Source organism: Miniopterus schreibersii (assembly GCF_964146895.1).
Source record: "Miniopterus schreibersii genome assembly, chromosome: X".
Taxonomy (NCBI): Eukaryota; Metazoa; Chordata; class Mammalia; order Chiroptera; family Miniopteridae; genus Miniopterus; species Miniopterus schreibersii.
In genome coordinates, this window is record NC_138104.1 from 52,756,402 (window position 1) to 52,783,149 (window position 26,748).

The window sequence follows — 26,748 nt, forward strand, 5'->3', positions numbered from 1 at the left end:
TTTAGGTTAAGAATTTTTTATTGTTGATCATTTTAAGAATTCTTTCTACATTTTTGGATACAAGTCTTTTACCAGCTATGTCTTTTGCAAATATTTTCTTCCAGTCTCTGTCTTGTGTTTTATTCTGTTTCTTAAATCATTTTAATTGAATTTACTCGGGTGACATTGGTTCACAAAACGATACAGGTTTCAAGTGTACAACTCAACAAAACATCATCTGTACACTGTATCATGCATCCATTGCCCAAAGCAAAGTCTCTATCAATTCCATTTATCTTTCCCTGCTTTTCCCACCTCTATATACACCCACCTACCTTTCCCTCTGGCTATCACCACACTGTTGTCTGTGTCAATGTGTTATATATATATATATATATGTTCTTTTGCTTAATACCTTCATCTTCTTTCACCAAGCCCCCAACCCCATCCCTTTTGACAGCTGTCAGTCTATTCCATGTATCTATGCCTCTATTCCTATGTTGTTTGTCAATTTATTTTGTTCATTAGATTTCACATATAAGTGCAATCACATGGATTTGTCTCTGACTGGCTTATTCCACTTACCATAATAATCTCTAGGTCAATCCATGCTGTCCCAAAAGACAAGATTTCATTCTTTTTTACAACTGAGTAGTATACAACTGAGTAAATGTACCACAGATTTTTTTATCCACTCATCTGATGGGCACTTTGGCTGTTTGCAGATCTTGGCTATTGTAAATAACACTGCAATGAACACAGGGTGAAAATATACTTTTCCATTAGTGTCTCGGGTTTCTGCGGATATATTTCCAGAAATAGAATTGCTTGGTTAAAAGGCAGTTTCATTTTTAATTTTTTGAGTTAATTCCATACTGTTTTCCACAGTGGCTGCACCAGTCTGCATTCTCACCAACAGTGCACCAGGGTTCCCTTTTCACCACATCCTTGTCAGCAATTGTTGCTTGTAGATTTACTGATGATAGCCATTCTGACAGTGGTGAGGTGATATTACATAGTGCTTTTAATTTGCATCTCTCTGATGGTTAGTGACATTGAGCATTTTTTCAGATGTCTATTGGCCATTTGTTTGTTTGTTTTTTGTTGTTTTTTTTTTTAAATACATCTTTATTGATTTCAGAGAGAGGAAAGGAGAGGGAGAGACAGAAAGAAACATCAATGATGAGAAAGTCAATGATCGAGCCCGCAACCCGGGCATGTGCCCTGACCGGGAATCAAACCCCGATCTCCTGGATCCCAGGTCGACGCTCAACCGCTGAGCCACGCTCGGCCAGGCTCTATTGGCCATTTGAATGTCCTCTTTGGAGAAGTGTCTATTCAGGTCCTTTGGCCATTTTTATTTGGGTTGTTTGTCTTGGTGTTGAATTGTATAAGTTCTTACATATTTTGGAAATTAATCCTTTATCAGATGCATCATTTGCAAATACTTTCTCCCAGTCAATGGCTTGGTTCCCTTTTCATTTTGTTGGTTTCTTTTGTTGTGCAAAAGCTTTTTAGTTAGCAAAAGTCCCATTTGTTTATTTTTTCCTTTGTTTCCCTTGCTGGAGAAGATATATCAGGAAAAAAAACTGCAATGAGAAATGTCTGAGATTTTACTGACTGTGTTTTCTTCTAGGATTTTTATGGTTTTGCAACTTACATATAAGTCTTTAATCCATTTTGAGTTTATTCTTGTGTGTGGTCTAAGTTTCTTTTCCTTTTTTTTCTTTTCATGTGTTTGTCCAATTTTCCCAACACCACTTACTGAAAAGACTTTCTTTACCCTGTTGAATGCTTTGCCTCCTTTGTAAAATATTATTTGACCACAAAGTTGTGGGTTTCTTACTGTGTTCTCTATTCTGTTCCATTGTTCTATATACTTGTTCTTGTGCCAATACCATTCTGTTTTGATTACTATGGCCTTGTATTATAGTTTGTTAACAGGTAATGTGATACCTCCAACTTTGGTCTACTTTCTCAAGATTACTGACACTATTCAGGGTTATTTCTGGTCCCTTATAATTTATGCAGTATTTGTAGATCTGTGAGATATGCGATTGCTATTTTTTATATCTTTATTGTTTCGAGTAATACAAATGTCACTCTCTTTTTCCCCCTTGTCCCCCACCAACCAGTTCCTACCCCTCCCCCCAGGCCTTCACCACGGTACTGTCTGTGTTTATGGGCAATGCATATAAGCATATAAACATGGTTAATCTCTTCCCACCCCACTCCCCCTTTCCTCTAAGATTCGTCAGTCTGTTTCATGTTTCCATGACTCTGATTCTGCTTTATTCATCAGTTTATTGTGTTCATTAGATTCTACATATAAGCCGGATCATGTGATAATTTGTTTCTTTGACTGGCTTATTTCGCTTACCATCATAATCTCTAGGTCCCTCCATGCTGTATCAAAAGGTAAACATCGTATTTTTTATAGCTGCATAGTATTCCATAGTGTACTACAGCTATTTATTCTCTCATCTACTGAAGGGCATTTGGGCTGTTTAGAGATCTTAGCTAATGTAAATAATTCTGCTAAGAACATAAATGGGCACATATTTTTTCTGATTGGAGTTTCAGGATTCTTAGGATGTATTCCTAGAAATAGGACTACTGGGTCAAATGGCAGTTACATTTTTAATGTTTTGATGAAACTACACATGGTTTTCCATAGTGGCTGCACCAGTCTGCATTCCCACCAGCAGTGGACTAGGGTTCCCTTTTCTCCACATCCTCACCAGCACTTGTTGTTTGTTGATTTACTGATAGGAGTCATTCTGGCTGGTGTGAGGTGGTACCTCATTGATGTTTCATTGATGTTTTGCATCTCTCTGATGATTAGTGAACTTGAGCATTTTTTCACACGTTTCTTGACAATCTGTATGTCCTCTTTAGAGAAGTGCCTATTCAGTTCCTCTGCTGATTGTGTAATTGGATTGTCTTCCTTTTGTTGACTTGCATAAGTACTTTATATATTTAAGAAATTAACCCCTTATCAGATATTTCATTGGCAAATACATTCTCCCTTACAGTGGGTTCCATTTTCATTTTGAGGATGGTTTCTTTTGTTATGCAGAGGCTTTTTACTTTGATGTAGTCTCATTTGTTTACTTTTTCATTTCTCTTGCCCTAGGTGATGTATTGGTGAAAATTCTGCTATGTGAGATGTCTTAGATTTTGCTGCCTACATTTTCTTGTAAGACTTTAATGGTTTCATGACTTACATTTAAGTCTTTTATCTATTTTGAGTTTATTCTTGTGTATGGTCTAAGTTGATGGCTTAGTTTCATTTTTATGCATGTACCTGTCCAATTTCCCCAACACCATTTATGGAACAGACTGTCTTTATTCTACTGTATGTTCTTGCCTCCTTTGTCAAGTACTAATTGAACATAATGGTTTGGGTCAATTTCTGGGTTGTCTGTTCTGTTCCACTGATCTATATGCTTGTTCTTGTGCCAATACAGTGGCATTATACTATAATTTGATACCCAGTATTGTGATCCCTCCAACTTTGTTCTTTGTTCTTGAGATTGCTGCGGCTATTCAGGGTCTTTTTTGTATCCATAAAATTTTTTGGAGTATTTGTAAAATAAGCCATTGGTATTTGAACAGGGATTGCATTGAATCTACACATTGCTTTGGGTAATATGGACATTTTAATGATTCCTTAGTTCTACCAATCCATGAACAGGGTATATTCTTCCACTTGTTTATATTTTCCACTGTTTTTTGAACGTTCTGCAGTTTCCCAAGTACAAGTGTTTTACCTACTTGGTTAAGTTTATTCCTAAGTATCTTAACTTTTTTTTTTTTTTTTTTTGCAATGGTAAATGGGAGTTTTTTTTCATTTCTCTTTCTGAGAGTTCATTATTTATTTATTTTTATTTTTAATTTATCTTTATTGTTGAAAGTATTACAGGTGTCCCATTTCCCCCCCCCAACTGACCCCCTCAACCTCACTCCCACCCCCTCCCAAGGCCTTCACCCCATTATTGACTGTGTCCCTGGGTTATGCATATATGCATATAACTTCTTTGGTTAATCTCTTCCCATCCTCCACCCCCTTCCTTCTTTCCTCTGAAATATGATCACCCGTTGCTTGCATCAATGTCTTTGTATCTATTTAGTTCATCAGATTCATTTGTTCATTAGTTTCTTCTTAAAGAAGACCCTTCAACATTTCCTGTAGTGTTGATCTGGTGGTGATGAACTCCTATAGCTTTTTCTTATCTGCGAAGCTCTTTATCTGACCTTCAATTCTAAATGATAGCTTTGCTGGGTAGAGCAATCTTGGTTGTAGTTGCTTGTTTTTCATCACTTTGAGTATTTCTTGCTACTCCTTTTTGGCCTGCAAAGTTTCTGTTGAGAAATCAGCTGACAGTCGTATGGGTGCTCCCTTGTAGGTAACTAACTGCTTTTCTCTTGCTGCTTTTAAGATTCTCTCTTTGTCTTTAATCTTTGGCATTTCAATTATGATGTCTTGCTGTGGGCTTCTTTGGGTTCCTCTTGTTTGGGACCCTCTACGCTTCCTGGATTTGTAAGTCTATTTCTTTCCTTAGGTAAGAGAAATTTTCTGTAATTATTTTTTCAAATAGGTTTCCAATTTCTTGCTCTCTTTCTTCTTCTTCTGGTACCCCAATAATACAGATGTTGGAACGCTTGAAGTTGTCCCAGAAGCTCCTTATACTATCTTCCTATTTCTGGATTCTTTTTTCTTTGTGCTTTTCTGGTCGAGTGTCTTTTGTTTCCTCATGTTCCAAATTGCTAATTTCATTCTCAGTGTCCTCTACTCTACTGTTGATTCCCTGTAAATTATTCTTCATTTCAGTTCGTGTAGCCTTCATTTCAAATTGATACTTTATTATGTCATCAATGGTCTCAGTTGTTTTTGTAGTACTCTTACTAATATGCTTGAGTATCCTTTTAAGCATAATTCTGAACTCTGTATCTAGTAGCTTGCTTGGTTCTATTTCATTTAATTCCATTTCTAGAGATTTCTTCTGTTCTTTCCTTTGTGACATGTTTCTTTGCCTCCACATTTTGGCTGCTTCCAGGAGTTTGTTTCTATGTATTAGATAGAGCTGTTATGTCTCCTGTAATTTGTAGAGTGGCTTTGTGTAGTAGATGTCCTGTAGGGTTTAGTCGCTCAGCCTCCCCAGTCACCTGAGCTGGGCCTTCTAGGTGCTCCCCTGTGTGGGCTGTATACTCTGACTTGTTGTAGTTGAGCCTTGGCTGCTATTGGCATCACTGGGAAGAATTGACCCCCAGGCCAATCAGCCGCAACTACAGCCAAAGAGCTGCTGTGCTGGAGACACCCCTATGGAGCAGGATTTACTTCAGTGGAGCTTTGGTGTTCACCAAGTACGTCCCTTGAGTGTGTCACTCGTGGATGTGGTAGGGTTGTAATCCAGTGTGGTTGAGTTTGACCACCAGGTGCACTGTTTCTGGGGCCTCCTGGGAGGTGCAAAGTCAACCTCTGCCAGTGTCTTGCCCAGGGCCACCCAGTATGAGCTACACAGCAAACCGTAGTTGGCTGCTACTTGTGCTGGGGTTGGCAGTGTTCAGGAGAGGCCAAGCTATGAACCAAGCAGGCTGCCACTAATGCCAGGCCAGGGGCCACTTATCAAGCCATATGGGGCATGCTGCTGCATATTTGAGAGATTTTAGGAAAGTCCTAATCATGAGGCTGGAGAAGCCACTTGCATAGAAAAGCCATTGGAAATGGCTTAGATGAGCTTGCAAGTAGGGAGAGGCGGAGTATACGGGATTCACTGGGCCGGTGTGAAAGGTGTGAGTCAGATGCTAGAGATTCAAATATGGTGCCTGCCTGCCGGCTGTGTGGGGGGAGGACTCTCCAAAGGAGTAATGGCCTCTGCCAGCTCTTCTTGTCTGGGAGAAAGCTGCCCCTTCACCTCTCACCCCAATTTCAGGCATGTTATTTCCTCCCCAAGTGTCCTAGGTTCCTTTCAAGCTGCTGCCCAGTGCTGGAGCTCACAGGGAGTGTGTCTGAGTGAGTCCATTCGCAGACCCTTTAAGAGGAAAGCCTGGGACTCCTGCAGCCTCCGTGTCTCTCAGGGACAGGCCTGGCTGTTTTTCACAGCCCGAAGTTGTGGGGACATCTCTTCTCTGCCCTGGAGCTCTGGGCTGGGGGTCCTGATGTGGGACTGGGACCCCTCACTTTTCCGGGAAACCTCCACTGCCGAGATATTCCTCCCAGGTTTAAACTGCGGCACCGGGTGTGAGCCTGTGATAGTGTCTCCGCAAATCAGCCCTGATCTGCCCGTGTGTCTTCCCCTCCTACCGGTCTCGTTGCTCCTTCAGTTCCCTCCTTGTAGGGCTTCTGTTCAGCTAGATTTCAGGAGGTTCTGAGTGATGGTTCTTCTGTATTTTAGTTGTAATTTTGATGTGGTTGTGGGAGGCGGAGGGTACATCTGTTACTTACGCTGCCATCTTGTTTCCTCTCCTCTGAGAGTTTATTATTGATACATAAATATGCCATTGATTTCTGTGTGTTGATTTTGTATCCTGCTACATTGCCAAGTTAATTTCTTAAATCTAGTAGATTTTTAGTGGAGTCTATAAGATTCTATGTACAATATCATATCATTTGTGAATGACAGTTTTGCTTCATCCTTTCCAAATTGGATGCATTTTATTTTTTATTCTTGTCTGACTTCTGTGGCAAGGACTTCCAGTACTATGTTGAATATGAGTGGTGAAAGCAAACATCCCTGTTTTGTTCCTCTTCTTAGGGGAAATGCTTATAGTTTTTGCTCATTGAGTATGATGTTGACTGTAGGCTTGTCATATATGGCCTCTATTATGTTGAAGTATAATTCCTTATTCCCACTTTACAAAGAGTTTTTATTAAAAATGGGTTTTGGGTTTTGTCTAATGCTTTATCAGCATCTATTAATAGGAACATGTGATACTTGTCTTTCAATTTGTTTATATGATGTATCACATTTATTGACTTGGGAATATTGTACCAGCTTTGCATCCTTGGAATAAATCCCACTTGGTAATGGTGTATGATCTTTGTAATATATTGGTGGATCTGATTTCCTAATATTTTGCTGAGTATTTTAGCATCTATGTTCATCAGGGATATTGGCCTGTAATTCTCTTTTTTGTAGTGTCTTCCTAATTCCTGCTTTTGGAATTAGGATAATGCTGGCCTCGTAATAAGAGCTTGGACATTTTCCCTCCTGTTTCATTTTTTGGAATAGTTGGAGGATGACAGGTATTAGTTCTTTGAATGTTTGTTACAATTGCCCTGTGTAGCCATCTTGACCAGGGCTTTTGTTTGCTGGAAGTTTTTTCATTTTATTACTGATTCAATTTCGCCAGCTTTTATCAGCCTATTCAGGATTTCTGATTCTTCCTGATTAAGAGTTGGAAATTGTATTTTACTAGGAATTTGTCCATTTTGTATATGCTGTCCAGCTTGTTGGCATATAGGTGTTCATACTGTTTTCTTACAATCCTTTGTATTTCTGTGGTGTCAGTTGTTACTTCACTTCTTTCAATTCTGATTTTATTTATTTGGGTCCTCTCTCTTTTGTTTCTTGATGAGTCTGGCTAAAGGTTCATCAATCTTGTTTACCTTTTCAAAGAACCAGCTCTTGGTTTCATTGATCTTTAGTATTGTTTCTTTAGACTCTATGTCATTTATTTCTGCTCTGACCTTTATTATTTCCTTCCTTCTACTTTGGGCTTTTTATGCTGTTCTCTTTCTAATTCTTTAAGTTGTAGGGTTAGTTTATTAGAAGTTTTTGTTTTTTGAGGTAGGCCTATAGTGCTATCAACTTTCCTCTCAGGGCTGCTTTCACTATGTCCCATATATTTTGGGTTGTTGTGTGTTCATTCTCTTTTGTTTCCAGGAAGTTTTGGTTTCTTCCTTGATCTCATTGGCAAACCATTCATTGTTTAATAACTTGCTATTTAGCCTCCATGTGATTGAATGATTTTTAGTGTTTGAATGATTTTTAGTGTTTTTTATTGTAGTTGATTTTTAGTTTCATGCCTTTGTGATCAGAGAAGATGTGTGATGTTTTCATTATTATTGAATTTGTAGAGACTTAGTTTGTGTCCTGACATTTGGCCGGTCTTTGAGAATGTCCCGTGCACACTTGAGATGAAGGTATATTCTGCAGATTTGGAGTGAAACATTCTGTAAGTATCAATTAAATCCATTTGATCTAGTGTGTCATTTAAGGTCTCTGCTTCCTTGCTGATTTTTTGCCTAGATGTTCTATCCAGTGATGTCAGTGGGGTTTTTAAGTCTCCTATTATGATTGTATTGCTGTTGTTCTCTCCCTTAAATTCCTGCAGGTTTTTATTATATATGTGGGTGCTCCTATATTGGGTGCATGTTTACCGGAGTTATATCTTCCTGTTGTACTGATCCCTTTAGTATTATGAATTGGTGTTCATTGTCTCTTCTTATGGCCTTCATTTTGAAGTCAATTCTGTCAGATATGAGTATTGATACCCCAGGGTCATTTTCATTTCCATTTGCATGAAATGTTTTTTTCATCTCTTCACTTTCATCCTATGTGAGTTTTTGGTTCTGAGGTAGGTCTCTTGTAGAAAGCATATTTTTGGGTCATATTTCCTTATCCATTCAGCTACCCTATGTCTTTTGATTGGTGCACTTAAGCCATTGATATTTAAGGTTATTATCATTATTATTATTATTTTAATCCTCACTGAAGAATATACTTTCTATTGCTTTTCAGAGAGTTTGAAGGGGGGGAGGGAGAGAGAGAGAGAGAGAGGGAAACATCGATGTGAGAGAGACAAATCAATTGGTTGGCTCCCACACATACCATGACCATGGCTATGGATCAAGCCTACAACAGAGGTAAATGCCCTTTACTGGAATTCAAGCTGAGACCCTTCATTCCATAGGCCGACACTAACCAATGAACCAAGTCAGGTACGGCTAAGGTTGTTATTGACAGGTACTTATTTGTTTCAATTTTTGTTCTTTATGCCTGTGATCCTCTCTCTCTCTCTCCACTCCTCCTTACAACAGTCCCTTTAGCATTTCTTGCAGTCCAGGTTTGGTGGTAATAAACTCCTTTGGTTTTATTTTGTTTTTTGTGTTCAAATTTCTTTATTTCTCCTTCAATTCTGATAGCCTTGCTGGATGAAGTTGTCTTGGATTCACTACCATGTTTTTCATTACTTTGTATTCTTCATGTCACTCCCTTCTGGCCTGAAGTGTTTCTATTGAGATATTAGCTGACAGTCCAATTGGAGCTCCTTTGTAAATCACTCTCTTGCTGCCTTTAATATTCTTTCTTTGTCTTTAATGTTTGCCATGGTGTGGGTCTTTTTGTGTTCATCTTGATTGGGATTCTCTGTGTTTCCTTGACTTGTGTGACTTTCTCCTTCACCAGGCCAGGGAAGTTTACTGTCATTAATTCTGCAAACAAGTTTTCTATTCTTTGTTCACTTTGCTGTCCTTCTGGTACCCCTATGATGTGGATGTTGATACGTTTCATGTTGTCCCAAAGCTCCCTTAAACTCTCCTTTAGCTTTTTAATTTTTTCCAATTGCTGCTCTGATTGGGTGTTTTTTCTACCTTGTCTTCTAATTCACTGATTTGGTCCTCAGCTTCTTCTAATCTACTGTTGATTCCTTCCAGGGTATTCTTTATTTCAGTTATGTTATTCTTCATTTCCAATTAATTCTTATTCATGGTCTCTACCTCTTTTTTCATGCTGGTGTAGTTCTTTTTAAGTTTCTTATAATTCCCACTAAGTTGCTTGAAGTTATCACTAAGTTGAGCACCCTTTTAACCATTACTTTGGGTTCTTTTTCTGACTAAATGCTTGCCTCCATTTAATTTAGTACCTTTTCTAGTGATTCCTACTTTTTTTCATTTGGGGGTTGTTTACTTATTTCCCAATTTTAGAAGTCCGGTAGTCTGGGATGCTTGGTGGGTTGGGTGGTTACAGGGGCAATGGTTTGCACTGGATGGCAGAGGTGTGTCCGATCTTCTGGTGGCACTGGGTTAGGCACAATGGGTTGCAGTGGTAGGCCCCAGCATCTGGAGGCGTGGGTTGGCAGCACAGTAAATCTTCCCAGCATGCTGGGTCAGGCGTGCCTTGTTGCAGAGGTTGGTATATGTGCTTGGGGATACTGGGTCATGTTTGTGAGGCCAGGTGTGAGGCGGAAGGGCTGGTCATCCACTGGCACTTGTTCAGACACAACAGGTCTCCATGGCAAGTCCCTGCATCAGGGGGTGCTGGGTCAGGGTGGCAGGGCTGGGTGGGGCCACATCAAGGTGGTGGTGCCAGTCATCCAGAGGCACTGCATCAGGCACATCAGGTCAGGGAAGCAGCTCCCTGCATCTGGGCACACGTGCATCAAGGCGGCAGGGTAGTCAAGCACAGGTGGGTCAAGGAGGTATGGCAGATCAGGCGCACTGGACATCAAGATGTCCAGGCTAGTTTTTCCAGGGCACCAGTTCAGCCCACTGGGTCGTGAAGTGAGGCCCATTTGTTCAGGGGCATTGGGTCCCAGAGGTGGGGTAGTGCACACCTGGGGCATCAGGGCACTGGGTAATGGCTGCTCCCTGCAGCCTCCTCCCAAGGATGACACTACGGATCCTCTAAAGTGGTGCACTCTCTCATTTCAAATGGAGAGAAGCACCTGGCAGAGGAGCACGTGGTGGCAGCCAGCAGATCCTCTGCCAGGAGTGCCTGAACTGCCCAGTTGAATTTCCCACACTGACACACAGAAGCCCACCCACACGCACAACCATGCACACTCTCACCCTCACTCTGGTCCTGCCCACTGCCATGTTGGTTCTCCTGCCGTTGCTATTTTAATAGAAATTTCCTTGAAACCATATTGGGTAGTATGGACATTTCAATTATGTTAATTTTTCCCTTACATGAACATGTTATATGCTTACATTTTTTTGTATTATGTTCATTTCCTTTCTTCGGTATCTTATCATTTTCCAAGTACAGGTCTTTTACCTCCTTGGTACAATTTAATCCTAGGTACTCTATCTTTTCTTGTTGCAAGAGTAAATGGGATTTGTTTCCTAGTTTCTTGATCTGATAGGTCATTATTGGCATATAAAAATGTCACTGATTTCTTAATTTTGTATCCTACTTTTCTGAATGCATTAATTAAATGTGGAATTTTTTAGATTAGGTATTTAAGGTTCTCTCTATATAATACCATGTCATCTGTGAATAATGAGTTTTACTTCATCCTTCCCAATTTGGATGCCTTTTATTTCTTCTTCATGTGTGATCACTGTGTCTAGGACTTCCAGTAGTATGTTAAGCAACAGTGGTGAAAGCAAATATCCCTGTATTGTTCCTAATCTTAAGGGAAATGCATTTAGGTTTTTGCCCATTGAGTATGATGTTGGCTGTCTGTTTGTCATATATGGGCTCTATTATGTTGAGGTATGATCCCTCTATTCCCACATTGCTGAGAGTTTTTGTCATAAGTAGGTGTTGGATTTTCTGAAATTCTTTTTCTGCATCTATTGATAAGATTATGTGATCTTAATCCTTCATTTTGTTCACTTAATGTGTCACATTTATTGATTTGTGAGTATTGTACCAACCTTGCAGCCCCAGAATAAATCTCACATGATCATGGTGTATGATCCTTTCAACATATTGCTAGATTCAGTTTTCTAATATTTGGTTGAGGATTTTGTCACCTATGTTCATCAAGGAAACTGGCCTATAATTTTCTTTCTTTGTAGAGTCTGTATTGGGTTTTGGAAACAGGATAATCCTGGCCTTGTAAAATGAGCTTGGAAGACTTCCCTCCTTTTGAATTTCTTTGGAATAGTTTGAGAAGGATGTTAGTTTTTCTTTGAATGTTAGGTAAAATTAGCCTGTGAAGTCATCCGGTACACAACTTTTGTTTGCTGGGAATTTTCTGATTACTGACTTGATTTCATTAGTTGTAACTGTTCTATTCAGATTTTCTAATTCTTCCTCCTTCAGTTTTGGAAGATTGTATGTTTCTAAGAATTTATCCATTTTGCCTAGCTTGTCCAATTTGTCAGCATATTCATAGTATTTTCTTATAATCCTTCGTATTTCTATGATGTCAGTGTTACTTTGTCTCTTTCATTTCTGATTTTATTTGGGTCTGATCTCTTCTTTTCCTCAAGCGTCTGCTTAAAGGTTTGTAAATCTTGTTTATCTTTTCAAAAAAACCAGCTCTTGGATTCATTGATGTTTGTATTGTTTTTTGTTTGTTGTTTTTTAGTTTCTATGTCATTTATTTCCACTCTATTATTTCCTTCCTTATACTTACTCTAGGCTTTGTTTGTTTTTCATTTTTTAGTTCATTTAGGTGTAGGGTTAGGTTGCTTATTTGAGCTTTTTCTTACCTCTTGAGGTAGGCCTGTAATGCTATCAACGTCCCTCTCAGGGCTGCTTTCACTGTGTTCCATAGATTCTGGTTGTTGTGTGTTAATTTTCATTTGTCTCCAGTTTACTTTTGATTTCTTCCTTGATTTCATCTTAACCCACTCATTGTTTATTAAAATGTTATTTATCCACCATGTTTTTAATACTTTTCAGTCTTTTACTGTAGTTGATTTCTAGTTTCCTAACATTGTGGTCAGAGAAGATGCTTTATGTGATTTCACTCTCCTTTTGAATTTATTAAGATTTATTTTTTGTCCTAAAACATGGTCTACCTTTGAGAGTGTTCCATGTGCACTTGAGAAGATGTTTCTCCTCCTTTGGGATAAAATGTTCTGTAAATATCAATGAAATCCTTCTGATCCAGTGTGTCATTTAGGTCACTGTTGCCTTGTTAATTATTTGACTGGAAGATCTATCCATTGATGTCAGTGGGTGTTAAAATCCTTTACTATGACTGCATTTCTGTTAATTTCTCCTTTAATATCCACCAAGGTTTTCTTTATATATTTAGGTGTTCCTATTTAGGGGGCACATATGTTTGCAAGGGTTATATCCTCTTGTTGGATCAATCCCTTTAGTATTATGTAGTTGACCTTTGTTCTTGTGGGTTTTTTTGGTATAGCCTTTGTTTTGAAGTCTATTTTGTCTAATATAAGTATCCTACATGAGCTTGTTTTGTTTCCGTTTGCATGGAATATTTTTTTTCCATCCCTTCACTGTCTGTATGTATCTTTTGTTCTGAGGTGGGTCTATTGTAGACATCATAGTATGGATCATGTTTTATTATGCATTCAGCTAACCTATGTCTTTTGATTGGAGCATTTAATTCATTTAAATTTGAGGTTATTATTAATAGGTACTTATTTTTTGACATTTTATTCATTTTTAAATGCTTTTGTTCATTTTTAGAGAGAGAGGAAGGGAGATGGAGAGATACATCAATGTGAGGACAGAATATCAATTGGCTGACTCCTGCACACCCTCCATTGATAAGCAAGCCCACAACCTGGGCTTGTTCCCTGACTGGGAGTTGAACCAGCAACCTTTGGGTGAATGGGACAATGTCCAACCAACTGAGCGGCACCAGCCGGGGTGCCATTTTACTCTTTATACTTATGTTCCTCTCTTTCTCTTATTTTCTTCTTAAAGCAGCCCCTTTAACATTTCTTGCAATACTGGTTTTGTGGTAATGAACTCCTTTAGCTTTTTTTTTGGTCTGGTAAGCTCTTTATTTCACTTCAATTTTAAATCATAGCTTTGCTGGATAAAGTAGTCTTGTTTGTAGTTCCTTCCATTTCATAATTTTGAGTATTTCATGCCAATCTGTTTCAGCCTGGAGTATTTCTGTTGAGAAATCAGCTTACAGCCTTATGAGAGCTCCCTTGTAGGTAACTAACTGTCTCTTTCTGTCTTTAAAATTCTGTTTTAACCTTTGCCATTTTAATTATGATGTGTCTTATTGTGGGTCTTTTGGGGTTCATATTGTTTGGGCCTCTCTGTGCTTACTGAACTTGTGTGACATTTTCCTTCACGAGGTTAGGAAAGTTTTCAGCCATTTTTTCTTCAAACAGGTTCTCAACCCCTTCTCCTTCTGGTGTCCCAATGATGTGGATGTTGTCACACTGAGTTGTCCAAGAGATCCTTTCCACTTTCTTTATTTTTTAAATTCTATTATCTTTTTGTTGCTCTGCTTAGGTGTTTACTGTTTACTGCTTGTTCTCGAAATCACTGTTTTGATCCTCTGCTTCATCTAACCTGCTATTGATTCTTTCTAGTGTATTTTTCAATTTAAATATTGTATTCTTCATTCCTGGCTAGTTCTTTTCATAGTGTCTATGTCCTTGTTAATGCTTACTGTCTCCTTGTTTATGTACTCATTGAGATCTTCCATTCTTCCCCTAAGGTCCTTGAGCATCCTTACAACCATTGCTTTAAACTCTGCATCTGTATCTTGATTGCTTCCATTTCATTTAACTTTTTTTTCTGGAGATTTTTCTTGTTCTTTTATTTGGAGCATATTTCTTTATCTCCCCATTTTGTCTGCCTATTTGTGTTTGTCTCTGTGTATCAGGTAGATCTGCTATGACTTGTTATGAAGATTTTATGATGTAGGTGTTTTGTTGGGCTCTGTGTGCAATCTTTGAGATCACCTGAGTTTGGTGCTCCAGGAATGTTTCTTGTGGGTTATGTGCACTCTCCTGTTGTAATTGAGTTTTAAATGCTGTTGGCTCTTTTGTGGGTGGATTTAACATATTAGGTTTACACTTGCATGGAATATCTTTTTCTATCATTTCACTTTAAGTCTATGTGTATTCTCAAAGGTGAAATGACTCTTTTGTAGGCAGTATACAGTTGTGTCTTGTTTTATATTTTTATCCATTCAGCCACTCTATGTGTGTTGATAGAATTTTACCCATTTACATTTAAAGTAATTATTGATAGGTAAGCAATTACTATTACCATCTAAATTATTTTCTGGCTGTCTTATAGTTCCTTTATTCCTCTCTTGCTACTTTCCTGTATGAATTGATAATTTTCAATAGTGGTATGCTTTTCTCTTTTTCCTTTGTGTATCTACTGTAGGTACTTGTTTAGTGGTTATAATGAGGCCATCATAAAACATCTTATAGTTACAACAGTCTATTTTAAGCTGATAAATCAAGTCTGACCACATACAAAAATTCTACCCCTATACTTCACCCCAAAGTTTATGTATTTGATATCACAGTTTACATCTTTTTAATGTTATCTATTAACAAATAATTGTACCTATAGTTATTTTTAATCCTTTTTGTCTTTTATCATTTATAATAGACTTAAGCACACTACCATATTAAATTATTATAAGTTAGACTATACACTTAACTTTTACTTGTGTATTATTCATACGTTTTCATGTTACTAAGTGATGTCCTTTCATTTCTGCTTGAAGAATTCCTTTCACCATTTCTTGTAAGACAAGTTTAGTGGTGATGAACATGTGTCTTGGAGATCATTTTGGGTTAAAATTGTTTGGAAACCAATAAGCTTCATGAACCTACTCAGAACTGGGAAGATCTCAGCCATTATTTTTTAAGTAAGCTTTCTGCCTCTTTCCCCTCCTCTCTTATACTTCTGGGACTCCAATATTTTATCGGTTGGTTCTCTTAATCTTATCCCATCATTTGCATAGGCTTACTTCACTCTTTTTCATTTTTTTTGGGGGGGGGGGTAGTCTACTATGATTGCACAATATCAGATAACCTGCCTTTGACTTCACAGATTCTTTCTTCTGTTTGATCAAGACTGTTGTTGATACTCTCTATTGGATTTTTCATTTCATTCATTGTATTCTTCAGCTCTAATTTCTGTTTGGTTCTTTTTTAAAATTTCTATTCTCTGCTAAATATATTGTTTTGTTCATGAATTGTTCTCTTGATTGTGTTGAATTGTCTCCCTGCTTTTTCTTGTAGTTCACTGAGCTTCCTTAAAACCACTATTTTGAATTGTTTATTTGGTAAATCACAGGTCTCTATGTTTTGGGGGGTTCCATATCTTTGGGGGTCATTTTCTAGAAAATATTATGTTTCTTTAGAGATGTAACATTTCCTTGATTTTCACATTCCTAGCAGTCTGGCATTGCTGTCTTTACATTTAAAGAATTAGTCACACCCTGGTCAGTGTGGCCCAGTTGGTTGAGCATTGTCCCATGCACCAAAAGATTGCTGGGTCAATTCCTGCTAAGGGCACATGCCCGGGTAGTGGGTTTGATCCCAGTAGGGAGTATACAGGAGGCAGTCAATCAATGTTTCACTCTCATATCAATGTTTCTCTCCCCTACTCCCTCTTCTTCCTTTCTCTCTAAATGTTTTGTGTGTTTTTTTAAAGGAAGAAGTAGTAGTCACCTCCTTCAGTATGTATTGACTGGCTTCTTCTATGCATCCAATAATGATTTTATTTTTCTCCAGCAGTGATCTGGAACTTCTCTGCTGGACTCCTAGACTTGAAAAAATCACTCTCATCTGTAGGTCATTGTCAAAATCAGTGTTCTTTAGGGGGAGGACAGAAGCAAACTGTTCTGCCATTTTGATGACATCCTTTAACAATCAGTTTTCAAAGGTGGTGTCAAAAATATGAGGATACTGGATTCCAACAAACAATATGGAAATATTTGGGAGGAAGTTTTAGTAGTGTTCATTTGAAATTTTTAATTAAACTTTTTATTTTGAGATCCTTGTAAATTCACATGTAGTTGTAGAGAAAATACAAAGGTGTGCTTTGTACCCTTTATTCAGTTTCTCTGATGATAACACTTTGCAAAACTACAGTACAATAATATAGCCAACATATTGCCATTGTTACAGAACACAGTTAAGAGAACATTTCTATTGTCACAAGGATCACTCTTGCTACTCTTTTGTTACCACACTCACTTCTCTCCTGTCTCCACCCTCCTGTAATCCCCTGGCAACCATTAATCTATTCTCTATTTATAAATTATATTAAAACATTATATAAATGGAGTCACACGACATGCAACCCTTAGCAATTAGCTTTTCTCACTCAGCGTAATTCCTTTGAGATTCACCCAAGTTATTGCATGTACTTATATCTGGCTCCTTTTTACTGATGATTATTACATGGTATGAATGTACCACAGTTTGCTTAATTTTCACCCAATGAAGGGCATCTGGGTTGTTTACAGTTTTGGCCATTATGAACAAAGCTGCTATGAACATTTGATTAGAAGTTTTTATGTGGAAATAAGTCTTCATTTCTCTGGAATAAATGTCCAAGAGTGTAACTGCTGCGCCATATGGTAATTGTATGTTTCATGTCATAAGAAAGTACTAAACTATTTTCCAGAGTGGCTGTACCATTATACATTCTCACCAGCAAGGTATAAATGACTCAATTTTCCCATATTCTTGCCAGCATTTGGTGTTGTTACTATCTTCTGTTTCAGCCTTTCTAATAGGCATGTAGTAATATCTCATTGTGGTTTTAATTTCTCCAGTAATTAATGATATTGAACATGTTTTCATATGTTTAACTACTATTCATATATCCTCTTCAGAGAAATATGTTTATCTATTGTCTGTTTTCTAACTGGAATAGGTAGTTTTTACTGTTGAGTTTTGAGAGTTCTTTATATATTTTAGATACTAATGTTTCATCAGATATGTGGTTTGCAGATATTTTTTCCTAGCCTGTAGCTTGTCTTTTCATCCTCTTCACATGGTCTGTCACAGAGCAAATTTTTCTATTTTGATGTCTATTTTATCAATTTTTCATTTTGTGGTTCAAGATTTTGTTGTCAAGTCTAAGAACTTATCTGCCCAGCACTAGATCCTAAAGATTTTCTCCTTTTAATTCTAAAATTTTTTAGTTTTAAATTTGAGGAGGGGGGGGAGATTAACCTAAGAATTTATATGCACAACCCAAGGACACAGACAATGGTGGGGAGAGGGGCTGAGGAGGGGGCTCGGGTGGGGTGAAAGGGGCCAATGGGGAGAAAAAGGGACATTTGTAATATTTTGAACAACAACAAAAAATTTGAGCCCATTATCCATTTCAAGTTAATTTTATAGGGTGCAAGTTTAGTTTGAGGTTCTTTTTTTAATATTTGCCTTATGGAAGTCCAATTGTTTCAGCACCATTCATTGAAAAGGCTATCCTTCCTCCAGCGATTGCTTTAGCACTTCTGTCAAAAATCAGTTGTGTGAATTTGTGTAGGTCTATTTCTGTGTTCTCTATTTTGTTCTGCTGAGCTAATATGTCTGTCCCTCTGCCAATACCACACTGTCTTGGTTACTATAGCTATATAATTAGTGTTAAAATCAGGGTAGACTGATTACTCCAACTTTATTCTTTTTCAAGATTATTTTATTCTAATGTACTCATCTGATTTTTAACTTGTCCCAAAACCTCTGGAGATCAGGGCTATGCTCATGGCTGTAGGGAATTCTATGACAGACTGAAATAGTTTGATGGATCAGGAAGTGGCATACATCTCTCAAGAAGTTATATATTATATTAATTTTTAAGATCAAGGCAGTATGAAAGACAAATGTAAAATGAAATGGTCTTCCTTGGAGCTAGGCTCTGTCCTCCAGAGCAGTAGACTGAGTTTATAAGGTCCCATGGCATTACAGATGGGGTTGCTAAGGGACACTAGAATAATTACCTATCCAATTACATTGCATTAGAGAAAGCTGAACAGTTCTTCCCCATCACTTTCCAGAAGGGGTCACTGGAATAGTTAAGGAAGCTAGATTTCACTGGTATCTAAAAGAACTCCCTTCCTGCTCTTCCCATGTATATGATATAACTATTAAATTACTAAGTTTGACAACTACTTCCACATGTATAGTACCTTTGAGTCTCAAAATATATCAGTCACCACAGTCCTGGACTAAGAGAGTCTTGAAAACTAGAAATAGAAATAAGGGAAGAGATTTGTAGGAATTCTGGGTCATTTTAAACTAGATGAGTTCCTTTGAAGTCTTTAAGATTGCTATTAAAGGTGAAAAGCTGTTGAGGTGAACCAGTGTTTAGATACTGGGAGACAAGAGAGGACCTGAAAGGTATAGGTTGAGACTAGAGAGGACAGGGAAGGAAACTGACACAAAGGCTTGGTATGACTGAGCAGGACTGTTTTCTGGTTCCTTTATTTGTGTTTTCCAAAGCTTTAAGGATTCTCAGTCAAAAGACCAGCCAGTCTCAAATAAGCTTCAGGGAACCTGGGCTGTGGTAAAGGAGTACCATCCCATCACAAAGGTCAGTGTGGTGAGGACAGTGAAGGAAATCAGAGTGAGAGAAGCTCAGGAAGTGAGAGCCTCCAAGAGACAGAGGCAGGCCACCAGGACAGTAGCTTCTTTGTAACCTGAGGACTCTCCACCTGCCTGGGGCTCTTTTCTGCTCATATCTCTGTCTAAAGAAGGGGCATATTCCCTCACAGTGTTCTCCTATTATACAGATCATACCTTTACTGACAGTAACTCCGGATTGCTTTCTAACATTATCCCTCACTTTTTACGCCCAAGAGGTTAGGAGTGGTTGCCTTTAATTACATATCTAAAGAAAATCACATTTGCATGATGAGGGAAAGAGCCAAGGAGGGCCTCCCAAGGGCAAGCAGCAATAAGCAGTTAAAAGAATGGTCATGTCTAACTAGAGGGGCTCCAGCTAGGTACACTACTTACTTGGAAATCAGATATTCACAGGTGCTCAGCTTCCTCAATGATAAAACAGTGTCATTAGGAGTAATTAGGGTGCTTTATGTGACTATTGGAATTTCAGGTAACTTAAATCTGATAATTTTGTATGGTGATTCATTCTGAACAAGAGCCCACTGAGAAAGCAGAAGGAAAGGCCTGGGGAAACAGGTCTCACTAAGATTGCTCACCCCTGGGGACAATAACAGTGGCTATCAGTAATAGAAATATTTGTTGGTAATTGAGGTGAAACAAAAAAAAGTGAGCTGTTTTTTCTCAAAATGGAAAATCAGCAGACCCCTTAGGTGGAGAAGAGAGAGAACGGGACTTATAGTCAAGCTGACTTCGGTTCAGAGTCACTTTGCCTCAGTTTCCTAATCTAGAAAATGAGGTTAACAATGCCTACCTTTACAGGAGTGCCATAGAGATGAAATGAAAGAACTTATGTAAAATGACTGGGATTGAAATAAACAGACGGTAGTTCCTTCCCTTTGTTCAACTAAGCATTTTAATTTTGTCTAGTTCATAAAAACAAGAAAATAGAGCTTCATTTCATATTCAAATTGATTTTCAAGATATTTTTCTTTTGTAAGTACTTTAGTTTATGGTTCAGAGAAAGAGACAGAATGAATGAATCTTCTTAATTCAGTTTGAAGTTCTTCATTCTGATTTGGGATTCTTGGTTTGCCAAATGTCTCCAAACCAATGAAAGAAAGTTCTTCACATTTCCCTAATATATTTATAGTTATTAATAAATCCTACACATTTTCTATTGCCCACCACTCTCTAAATTGTTAGTAAAGTTTTGTTTCTTCCTCTCTCTCATTTATTTAAGTAAAAATAAAAATAAAAACAAGCTTTCTTTTTTTCCTTTACCCAATGAGCTATCTTTGGACATAACTACCTTACACTATTCATTACTCAGATTTAAAACTTTAAGATCATTTGCCACATTCAAAGAGAGACACTTGGGAACCTGAAACTCTTCACCACCCCCAAGTGAACTTTAGCATGGAAATAAGCCAAGGAATATGCAAGCACATAGCCTGTGGCTTTCCAGTATCACAAAGAGAGTGAGTGGTGGGGTGGGGGGGTGGAGTCTGGGGAGTGTTGGTAAAAGGTAGTTTTACCTTTTTGTTTAGAGACTTTTCTCACAGTCATTGCAGCCTGCCTCTTCTGATTTTCGGAGATTTCAAAGCCTAGAAACATAAAAACACATGATTTTGTTAAAGGAAACATAAACCTTTCTTAAATGTATAAAATAGTATATTCCTGGAAGAATAATTTTGGCAAGATATATCAAAAGTCTTTCTTTTAAAATTTTATTTATTGATTTTGGAGAGAGAGGAAGGAAGAGAGAAAGAAACATTGATTTGTTGTTCTACTTATTTAGGCATTCATTGGTTGACTCTTGTATGTACCCTGACTGGGGATCAAACCAGCAACCTTGGCACATCAGGACGATGCTCTAACCAACTGAGCTCCCTGGCCAGGGCCTCAAAAGTCTTGAAAAGTGAAAATGGAAAGTAGTTAGAAACTTGGACAAAGGTTTAGCTACAAAGATGCATTTCATAGTATAAAGAAGGGAAAAAAAGAATGAGTTATGAGGCTGTTAAATGGAAAATGGTTGAATAAAACATGGTATAAAGTGGAAAAAATACTTCACAACCCAAAGCAAAAATACAAAGAAAAGTAAAGAATGTGTCAAAAGATAAGAGATTACAATAGGAACTGTATATAGAGATAAGAAAAGTTTCAGAAGACGGAAAAAAATCAAATGGCAAAAAGCAATTAATGAAATAACAGAAATGTCTGTGCAAGTCCTTTCACTATTTTTTAATTGAGTTATTTTGCTTTGAGTTGTAGGAGGGCCTTACATATTTTGGAAAATAACCTCTTATCAGATACATGGTCTAAAACATTTTCTCTCATTTCACAGGTTGTCTTTTTGCTCTGTTGATGATTTCCTTTACTGTACAGAAGTATTTTAGTTTTATGTAGTCCCACTTGTCTATTTTTGCTTTGTTGCTTATGTTTTTGGTACCATATTCAAAAAATCATTGCCAAGACCAAATTCAAGAAGCTTTTACCCTATGAGTCTGATTTCATTCTTTTGCACGTTGATATCAAGTCTTCCCAGCACCATTTTTTAAAGAAATCATCCTTTCCTAACTTTGTATTCTTGGTACCCTTGCTGAAGACATGTTGTCTTACATGTGTAAGTTTATTTCTGGGATCTCTATTCTATTTGTTTGGCTTATACATCTGTCTTTATAGTAGTACCATACTGTTTTTTAAAACTATTTTTAATGATTTTTAGAGAGAGAGGAAGGGAGAGGGAGAAAGAGAACATTGATGTGAGAGCAGAAGATCAATTAGCTGCATCCTGCACGCCTCTCAAAGGGGATTGAGCCCACAACCCAGGCATGTGCTCTGACCGATAATGGAACCAGCAACCTTTTAGTGCATGGGACAATGCTCAACCAGCTGAGCCACTTCAGACAGGACAGTACCATACTATTTTAATTACTGTAGCTTTGGAATATATTTTGAGTCAAGAAATGTGATACCTTCAGCTCTGTTCTCTCTTAGATACCTTTAGCTATTATGGTTTTTTGGGGGGTTTTACATGAATGATAGGATTGTTTTTTCTATTTCTATAAAAAGTATCATTGGACCTAGAGGTTATTATGCTAAGTAAAATAAATCAGACAGAGAAAGACAAATATCATGTGATTTCACTTATATGTGAAATCTAAAGAGCAAAATAAACAAACAAACAAAATAGAAACACACTCATAGATACAGAGAACAGACTGATGGTTGCCAGAGGGAAGGGGATTTTGGGGGCTAGGTGAAGAAGTTGAAGGGATTAAGAAGTACAAATTGGTAGTCACAAAATAGTCATGGGGGTGTAAAGTACAGCACAGGGAATATAGTCAATAATACTGTAATAACTGTAAAATGATAAATGGGTACTTGAAATATCAGGGGGATCACTTTGTAAGTTATATAAATGTCTGACCACTATGCTGTACACCTGAAACTAATATGAAATAATACTGAACTTAAACTGTAATGGAAAAATTTAAAAAGTCATTGGAGTTTTAATAGGTTTGCATGAATCTGTAGATTGCTTTGAGGAAAATGGACATTTTAACAATTTGAAGTCTTCCAATACATGAACACAGAAGGTCTTTCTATTTATGTTTGTCTTCTTTAATTTCTTTCAGCAATATTTTGTAGTTTTCAGTCTAGAAGTCTTTCACCTCCTTGGTTAAGTTTATTCCTAACTTTTGTATTCCTTTTTATGTGATTGTAAGCAGATTGTTTACTAACTTTCTTTTCAGATAGTTTGTTGTTAGTGTATAAAACACAACTGAATTTTGTATGTTGATTTTATATCCTACAACTTTACTAACTTCATATATTATTTGTAAAAGCTTTTGGTGGAGTTTTTAGGGTTTTCTGTATATAAAGTTATATCATCTGTAAAGAGAAATAATTTTACTTCTTCCTTCCTGATTTGTGTGCCCTTTGTTTTCTTGCCTAATTACTCTTGCTAAAACTCCCACTACTATGTTGAATAGAAGTGGTAAAAGTGGGCATCCTTGTCTTTTTCCTAATTTTAGAGAAAAGGCTTTCAGTTTTCTCCTTTGAGTATGATGTTATCTATGGGCCTTTCATACATAGATTTTATTATGCTGAGGTAAATTCCTTCTATACCTAGTTTGCTAAGAGTTTTTGATCATGAAAGAGTGATGAGTTTTCTTGCCTGGCTGACATGGCTGTGGTTGAGTGTTGACTCATGAACCAGGATATCACAGTTCGATGCCCCATCAGGGCACATGCGCCGGTTACAGGCTCGATCCCCAATAGGGGGTGTGCAGTAGGCAGCCGATCAATGACTCCCTCTCATCATTGATGAATACCTCTGTTTCCCTCTCCCTTCCTCTCTTTGAAGTCAATAAAAAAAAAAAATGAGGTAATAAATTTTCTCAAATGCTTTTTCTGCATCTATAGAGATTATCATGTAATTTTCATCCTTCATTTTGGTAATGCGGTGTATCACTTTAATTGATTTGCATATGTTGAACCATCCTTTCATCCCAGGGATAAACCCCACTTGGTTATGGTGTATGATCTTTTTGTGCTGCTGAATTCTGTTTGCTAGTGTTTTACTGAGAATTTTTCCCTTATATTCATCAGGGACATAATTTGGAGGCATCACACTTCTTAATTCAAAATATATTCAAACCTACAGTAATTAAAACATTATGTTTACTGGCATAAAGACAGACATGTAGACCAAAAGAATAGGATAGAGAGCTGAGAAGTAAACTCATACATATACAGTCAATATATCCCTGACAAAGGAGCCAGCAATACAAAATGGAAAAAGGATATTTTTCTCAAAAAAATGGTGCTGGAAAAACTGGATATCCAAATGCAAAAGAATGAAACTGACCTCCTATCTTACACCATACATGAAAGACTGAAGTGGACTGAAGACTTCATTGTATAACTTAAAACTGTAAATGTCCTAGAAGAAAACACAGGGAAAAAGCTTCTTGACATTGGTCTTGGCCATGATTTCTTGAAAATGACACCAAAAACATAGGCAACAAAGTAAAGCAGAAAAGTAGAACTACATCAAACTAAAATACTTCTGCATAGCAAAGGAAACAACAGGATGAATAGGCAACCTATGGAAAGGAAGAAAATACATTTGCAAACCACATATCTGATAATGGGTTAATTTTTACATATAAGGAACTTCTATGTGAAACACTGAATTGCAAAAAAAATAAATTAATTAAAAAATAATTTAAAAATCCTAGATTTTAAAAATGGGCAAAGGACTTATATAAACATGTCTTCAAAGAAGACACACAAATGGCCAACAAGTATACAAAAACATTCTCAACATTTCTAATCATCAGGGAAATGCAAGTCTAAACCACAAGAATATATCACCTCACTCTTGTTTGGATAGTTATTATCAAAGAAACAAAAGGTAAGTATTGGCAAGGATGTGGGGAAACTAGAACCATAGTACACTGTTCGGAATTAAAATGGTTCAGTCATATGGAAAACAGGATGGAGGTTCTTCAAAAATTAAAAAATTAAACTACCATATGATTAGCAATCCCACATCTGGATATATATCTAAAATAATTACAATCAAGATCTTGAAGAGATATTTGTACTCTCATATTGATTACAACATTATTCCCAACAGCCAAGATATAGAAACAAATTAAATGTCCATTAATAGATGAATAGATAAAAAATATGGTATATACATATAGTGGAATACTACTCAGCCCTAAAAAGGAAATTCTTCCATATGTGACAACATGGATAAATCTGGAGGACTTTATGCTAAGTGAAATATGGCAGCCAAAGAAGAACTAATGTGGCATGATTTTTTATATGAGGTATATAAACTAAATATGAGGTCAAACTCATAGACACACAGAATAAAATGGTGATTCCCAGAGGCTGACTGGAGGGGAAAATGTGAAGTTGCTGTTGAATAGGTATAAAGTTCCATTTATACAACATATAAATAAGTTTTAGAGATTTGCTATACAACATTGATCATACAGCTTATGTTACTGTATTATGCACTTAAAATTTGTTAAGAATATAGAGTTCATGGTAACTGTTTTTACCACACAAAAAAAGTTGGGCTGAAAGCAGGGCTGAGGTCTCCCCGCTCTGAGAGATAAGAAATTCTGACTCACAACTACATTCCATGTGCTTGGAGTTCCATCTTTCTCATGATCTTCCTGTCTGTAGATAACAGCTTTGGCCTGTGCCCATGAGTTTGAGCCTGCCCATGATCTGTCATTCCTGACTGCCTGCCCTACAATTTTGGAGTTGCTCAGCCAGGATTCACAATCACATAAGCTAATTCCTTATTTAAAAAACAACAACAAAACTCTTAATAATCTCCTACTGGTTATGCTTCTCTGGTAGAACCTTGACTGATATAAAGAGTTATAGTAAGATTTTATATTCTTCACCTGGAGAGTTACTTATGATGAATTAAATTTTTAAAAAAGCAAGTTGAAGAGTAATATGCATAGTTTCTGGAAATAAAAATTTAAAAGTCTGATGTGTGTATATGTTTATATTAGCATTGGATAAATATGGAAAGAGGTACACCAAATTAACTCTGATTATCTCACACAGCATAGGAGTGACAGAGAAGGAAAATAACTCTAAACTTTCTTTACTATATATCTATAAGTGTTTAAATGGTTATTATGACTATGTATATATTTATAATTAAAAAGTAAAACCCAGTTGGTATGGCTCAGTGGTTGAGCATTGACCCATGAACCAAGAGGTCATTGGTTCAGTTCTTGGTCAGAGCACATGCCTAGGTTATGGGCTCGATCCCCAGTAGGGGCCATGCAGGAGGCAGCCAATCTATATTCTCTCATCGATGTTCCTATCTCTCTATCCCTCTCCATTCCTCTCTCTCTAAAGAAAATCAATTAAAAAAAAACATATTAAAAAAAGTAAAAATAATAAACATAGAGTTTATGGTAAACCCATATGATAGCCATAATAATGGTTAAAATATTAAATGATTTAGGGAAATGACAATAATATAATTTTAAGTGAAAAATAATGATATATAATTATATCTATCCATCTGGGGAGGCAGGAGGTGGGAGGAGATAGAAAAAAATATTCAGCCATGGTAGTTTTTTTTTAATTTATCATAGAAAAATGGGAAAATATATTAAAATGTTTATAAAAGTTAGCTCTGTATGTTCATGTGTGATTTTTAGCTTTATCTTTTTTTTCTTTTCTGGTCTACAATGAAAGTAATTTACTGTTGTAGTCAGGAAAAAAACTTACATTTAAAAAAAATTATTTTATTGTTGAGAGTATTACAGATGTCCCCCATTTGTCCCCCTTTGCCCCCTCCACCCGTATCCTACCCCACCCCAGGCCTTCCTGTCTATTGTCTGTATTCATGGGCTTTGAATATATGCTTATAAGTTCTTAGGTTAATCTCTTCCCAATCTCCTTCCTATCTTCCCTCTGAGATCTGTCAGCCTGTTTTATGCTTCCATGTCTGTGGTCCTATCTTGTTCGTCAATTTATTTTGTTCCTTAAAT

At 37.1% G+C, this 26,748-nt stretch overlaps 1 protein-coding gene across 12 annotated transcripts in view; it reads right to left on the reverse strand.

Moving 5' to 3' along the window:
- Positions 1-26,748, reverse strand: part of ARHGEF9 (Cdc42 guanine nucleotide exchange factor 9) — a 393,542-nt gene that overhangs the window by 5,729 nt on the left and 361,065 nt on the right. For all 12 annotated transcript variants that reach the window (XM_081126011.1, XM_081126016.1, XM_081126015.1 and 9 more), the window contains one exon: positions 20,737-20,805. In XM_081126011.1, coding sequence (XP_080982137.1) covers positions 20,737-20,805 — 69 coding nt within the window. The remainder of the gene's footprint in view (positions 1-20,736; positions 20,806-26,748) is intronic.